Source organism: Anastrepha ludens, chromosome X (genome assembly GCF_028408465.1).
Source record: "Anastrepha ludens isolate Willacy chromosome X, idAnaLude1.1, whole genome shotgun sequence".
In the NCBI taxonomy this organism is placed as follows: domain Eukaryota; kingdom Metazoa; phylum Arthropoda; class Insecta; order Diptera; family Tephritidae; genus Anastrepha; species Anastrepha ludens.
In genome coordinates this window covers 33357191-33363230 of record NC_071503.1, presented here as the reverse complement: position 1 = coordinate 33363230, position 6040 = coordinate 33357191, and the positions used below count along the sequence as shown (strand labels likewise).

At 40.9% G+C, this 6040-nt stretch overlaps 1 protein-coding gene across 1 annotated transcript; it reads right to left on the bottom strand.

Moving 5' to 3' along the window:
* Window positions 1-2087: 2087 nt before the first annotated feature.
* Window positions 2088-5783, bottom strand: LOC128869913 (uncharacterized). The gene has a single exon (XM_054112512.1). The coding sequence runs from the start codon at window positions 5781-5783 to the stop codon at window positions 2088-2090; it is 3696 nt and encodes a 1231-aa protein (XP_053968487.1).
* Window positions 5784-6040: the final 257 nt, after the last annotated feature.

Here is a 6040-nt window from a genome sequence, read left to right as displayed (position 1 = left end):
CCATTAATGCAACCAGCCCTTTTAATTGCTATTTGGTACTCACGACTTTCGACCTGCATAAAATTAGCAAAATTAGTGTTGTAAAGAAAAGAGGATTCTAATTTTTAATAGCTTCTTTGATTGATGCTTTAAAAAACCTGTAAAGGTATTTATTTATTTTATTCTTTTAGTTTTTACATATTTTTTACAATTCATAGTTTAATTATATTTCAGTTTTTCTTTACCTTAGTTTTCCTCTCTTATTCTTTATTTCTTTCAATTAGGCCTTATATGTGTCCGCGTGCACCGATAAAAATGAAATGAGCGATATAAAAGAGTAAAGCTTAGTTATAGTGACAAGTCATAATTTCGCGCAGAGTTGCTCTATTTCGTAAATTTTTACGGGTTGCTTAAGTCGGCAACAATGTCCCCCCGGTAAGCGGACGAATCTTCGGAGCTTGCCTTGTCTTTGCCGATGTCGAGCACTGCAAGCTTTACTGCTGGTCGTTCTAAAACGCCTTGCCTCGTTCTTACTTTAGCACGCCTTACTTGTCCATCTTTTGCCATCGTTGTTTCGACGACTATACCTTTTAGCCAAGTGTTCCTTTCTGCGTTTTCATCGACAATCAATACGATGTCACCCTCGCTTATGGGTTTCACTTTTTCAAACCATTTACTGCGACGTGTAAGTGATGGAATCATTTCACGTACCCATCGACGCCAGAATAAATTCGCAAACATCTCGCTTTGACGTAAATTCATTTTTAAGCTAATTTCTTCAGGTTTACAAAACGGCTTGGCTCCATTTGAACTGCCCAATAAAAAATGGTTTGGGGTAATCGGTTCCTGGTCTTCATAGTCGAGCGATAGATATGTCAGCGGTCGAGAATTAATGATCATCTCCACCTCCAGCAAAACCGAACGTAAACTTTCATCAGAGAATCTCTGCGACGGCGAAATCTTATACAGCACTGCCTTTGTTGTTCTTATTAGGCGTTCCCATGCTCCACCCATGTGAAGTGCAGCTGGTGGATTAAACTTCCAGGCGATACCTTTGTGAGCAAGTTCACGTTCTACGATAGAAGCATTCAGTTTAAGCAACTCGTCTTTTAAAAAGCTATCAGCCCCGCGAAAATTCGTACCGTTATCGCTATATATTTCAACAGGGCAGCCACGGCGAGCAATGAAATTTCGCAAGCACATTAGACAGGAGTCAGTACTTAGAAAATGGGCTATTTCTATGTGTATAGCTCTTATTGTCAGGCAGGTCAGCAATACTCCCCACCTCTTCTTCGCCTTGCGGTTTTCAGTAACTAAGATCGGCCCAAAATAATCGATTCCAACATATGTAAAGGGACGAGAATATGCGGCAAGCCGGGCTGTGGGTAATTGCGCCATTTGTGGAGCTTGCGGAGCGGCGTTCGCGATTTTACATACTTGGCAATTTCGCCTCACAGCTTTAAATAACGATCGCAGTTTTGGTATAAAAAACAATTGTCTTACCTCATTCAAGGCTGTCTCGTGCTGAATATGGTAAAAGCGTTGATGATAGTGATCTACTATAAGATAGGTTACTCGATGACCAGGTGGTAGAACAATGAAATCACGTTGAGGCTGGTCGCATGACTGAAAATATGTTGCCCTATTTTTCACGCGAATGAGATGCTCGTCGTCCATATAAACTTGCAGGTTTCGTAGCGGACCAGTTTTACATACAGGCTTACCAACTTTAAGCAATGACCAGTCGTCAAAATGTTCCATTTGGATTGTCTTAAAAATAAACAGTTTTGCACGCCGAAAATGACATGCGGTTAGATGACTGCCTTCCGATGTGATTTGGAGCCGTTGTTTAAGTTTTTCGATGTAAAGCACACAGTTTGCTATAGCTCTATATAGTCGAAGCCAATTCGAAAAATATTCAAAGTTGATATTTACCTTTCGCACGTTGTGAATTAGAAGCTTAGTTCGAAATTCGCTAGGGTTCACCGTACCCAGATCTTCTTGTTCCGGCCACTCTTTAGTAGGTAAAGTAAGGAAAGCGGGACCATTTATCCACTGATGAGCTACCTCAATGCAAGGCCTCGTTTTCGTAGCAATATCAGCGACATTCATTTTTGTTGGTATCCAACGCCATTCCTGATAGCAGTTGCTTCTTGGATTTCAGCGATACGAAACATTACAAATTGTTGAAATTTACGCGGATCACCATGAAGCCACTTTAGAACGGTTTTTGAGTCGCTCCAGATGCAACGTTTCTCAAATTTTATATGATGTGCTTCCTCAACCATGTTTGTTAAACGTGCACCAATTACCGCAGCCTGTAGTCCCAGTCGTGGTATTGAGAGCGGGCGCAACGGTGCGACCTTTGCTTTAGCTGCCACCAACCTACTGACGACGTGACCTCCAGCTTCAATACGAAAATATGATACGGCTGCGTATGCATTTTCACTTGCGTCTACGAACGTTTGCAGTTGTACTTTACAGTCATCCTCGTAAAGGAGTGGAGAGTAGCAACGCGGTACCGACACGCTAGTAATAACGGGAATGTATTCAATCCAAGTTTTCCATTTCAATGAAAGTTCATAATTTAACGGTTGATCCCAGTCTATTCCACTTCGCCAGATATCTTGAATAAGAATCTTTAGATATGAAGTTAAGCAAGCTACTAGTCCCAGCGGATCGAAAACTGACATGAGCACTTGCAATACTTCTCTCTTTGTAGGGACGACCCTGTCCGCGAATACATTGCGCTTAAGCCGAACAAATTTGAGCACGTAGCTGAATGTATCGGATTTTGGTTCCCAGTACATACCAAGTATTTTTTCGAAATTTATGACATCCTTACTGCAGTCAAATGATTTAAGTTGTGGCTCCCCATCTCCATTAAGCGCTGCTAAAACATCTGGCGAATTGCTTGACCAATTACGCATGTTGAAACCACATTTAGAGTGAACATCTCGAACATTTTTTGCCAATTTGATAGCTTCGTCGACGGTTCGAGCCGAATCAATAAAATCATCGACGTAATGGTGATTCTTTATTGCACACGCTACCTGAGAATTTTGAGCAGCGTGTACCGAAGCATTTAGATTTCGCACGTAATGCGCTATACATGGAGAACAAGAAGCACCAAAACTTAAAACGTTGAGCCTGTAAACGTTTATCTGATCATTCATGTTAGTACGCCAGAGAAAACGCTGAGCATCTGCGTCTGGGTGTCGTAACTTAATGCGGTGGAACATTTCTTCGATATCACCGCATATTGCGATTCTACCCATTCGAAAGTTGAATAATATATTTACTAGTGGAGTTAACATATCTTTATTTGGCTTGTGCGGATTGCGGACAATAAAAACCGGCAAATACCAAATTTTGTCACCACGATCATTTATAGCTTCGTTCGGTAACTTGGTCGCATAATTTTTCTTAACTAAGTTGTCAATTTGTTCCTGCATATTACGTTGTAGTTCAGGATTGCTAGATAACTTACGTTCCAGACACTTAAAGCGACTAAGAGCTGTTGGCAAGCTGTCTGGCAATCGTATATTATCATTTGACCACAGGAAGCTCGCGGTGTACTGACCCTCATGCAAATCGCAGTTACCCAAAATTTCTATGGCTCGTTGGTCTTCCATTGAAACTGGATTTACCTTTGGCACTGAAATTCCAATATTTTCATTCAACATGAAAGACTTAACGAGTTTATGCAAGTTGTTATCGCTCTCACAGTCGCATTTATGTAAGTTTAATCCGTTACCTTTACTCTGATTATTACCGCCACCAAAAATTGTCCACCCTAATCTTGTTTTCGCCCCTACGGGATCTGGACATCCACCTTCACGTACCTTCTGTGCCATTATCAAATTGGGGTTATTTACACCAATAATTAGCTTAGGAACTATGTCAATAAAGTTTGGCAAGGGAATGCCTTTTAAATGTGCATATTTTGTTTTCAATTGGTCAGCAATCAATGTTGATGATGACATATTTAAGCTACTAACCGTGTAAACACCTCGGAGTGGGTATATTTTCGCACCTTGAATATTACCTGAAATTCGTAAATCGAGTCGTTGCGAATCAGCTTCATATCGGTTTATGTCTCCAGTCCAGTGAATGCATAGAGGATCGGGAACGCCAGCCTCACCCAATTCATCTGCAAGTGTTTGATCTATAAGTGTTAGTGTAGATCCATCATCCATAAACGCGTATGTGGATATTGTTTTATTTCTTCCATACAAAACTATCGGCAAGATTCGAAAATATGTGGTGTTGTTGCTGGAAATCGAACGGTGGTTATTCAGCATCGTTGAAACTTCACTATTTTTGTTAGCATCAGAATTGTGAAGGAGTTTGTGGTGACGTATTGTGCAGCTATCCACCCCACACGACTTATTACTCCAGCAGCGGCGAGAGTATGTTCCCAAACACTGGCGGCATAGATTTTTCCTCTTAACAAAGTCCCATATCTCATTCATAGTGAGTGCTTTAAAACGGTCACACTGAGGAACCTTATGCGGGTTATTACATACTGCGCATCTGGGCATAGATTTTGCTTCTTCGTATTGTTTTAAAACGGCATCAGATTTATGCGTGTGCAAATGAGCTTCACGCTTGTTAAGTTTCTCTGAGAGTGATGCCGGATTCGTAACACGGCAAGCTGCTTCAGCCAATGTGGACAACCAGGTAGAAAAATCTTCCAAGCAAGGGTTATTCATGCCAGTTGAATAAATTGCCCAGTTAAGTTTTGACTCCTGAGAGAGCTTCTCTACGAATTCCTGCAATAGTAATGGGCTGTTGAGGTAACCGCTTAGTTTGCTTGCATGAATTATTGCTACTATATTCTTGATAGCAAATGCAAAGTCGATGAGTAGATCAAGTTTACCCTTAGGCGATGGTAATTGACGCGCCCTATCAATAAGTACTCTAAGTATTTGCTCAGGACGTCCAAAATACATTCTGAGCGTATTTATAATATCAGGTACCATCTCCGGTAATACCAGTAAATTGCGCACGACCTCCCTAGCCTTACCACGTAGACATTTTTGAAGGCGAACTAAATTCTCATGATGAGAGTAACCAGCCATTTGCGTGCTCTGTTCATATGCACTAACAAAAATATGCCACTCTTGGGGGTCACCGCTAAATACCGGCAAGTCTTTTGGCACGCATTGCCGCGCTGCAAACTGCGAAGTCGTCAAATTACAGGTATCGGCTGATTGAGTTGCGAATACCTGATTTGGCGAACGTGCTGTACTTGTTGGTGCTGTGAATGTTGTAAATATGTTTGGTGAATTACCGTTGCAGTCTACATGTAAGGCCTGACTACGCTCTGCCGCAGTCCGCGTCGACGGCTGACGTGGTGACTGCATAACCGTATGTACCGGTACCTCACGCGCTGGACATATGTTGGTTCTGTTATTTTGTACAGGCTGCATTGGAGTAGGAGAAAATGCTGTGTTACCGCTCACATTAGTTCCACACATTTTGGTGTGGCCAATAACACATGGACCTTCTATTTCCTCGTCTGCATCTTCTGCGTTTAAAATACGAAATTTTTCCCGTAAATACTCTTCTCTTAAACGCGGGGTCTCTTCTAGTTGCTGTAAACGGAGCTGTTTTTTTCTGCTATGGATTAGCAATTCTTGTGGTGCGCTGAGACTGCCACCGTCGCCATCTAGATTTATTTGTAAATTTTGATCTGCAGGCGGTGCAGGACTAGTGACGTTATACTCACAATCATTTTGCACTACAACTTCTTCAGCCATTGTGTTTAGCGTTGCTGGAGCACCGTTTAATTCCGCCATCATTTAATAAGGTTTTTTAAAGATTTTGTTGTAAAGAAAAGAGGATTCTAATTTTTAATAGCTTCTTTGATTGATGCTTTAAAAAACCTGTAAAGGTATTTATTTATTTTATTCTTTTAGTTTTTACATATTTTTTACAATTCATAGTTTAATTATATTTCAGTTTTTCTTTACCTTAGTTTTCCTCTCTTATTCTTTATTTCTTTCAATTAGGCCTTATATGTGTCCGCGTGCACCGATAAAAATGAAATGAGCGA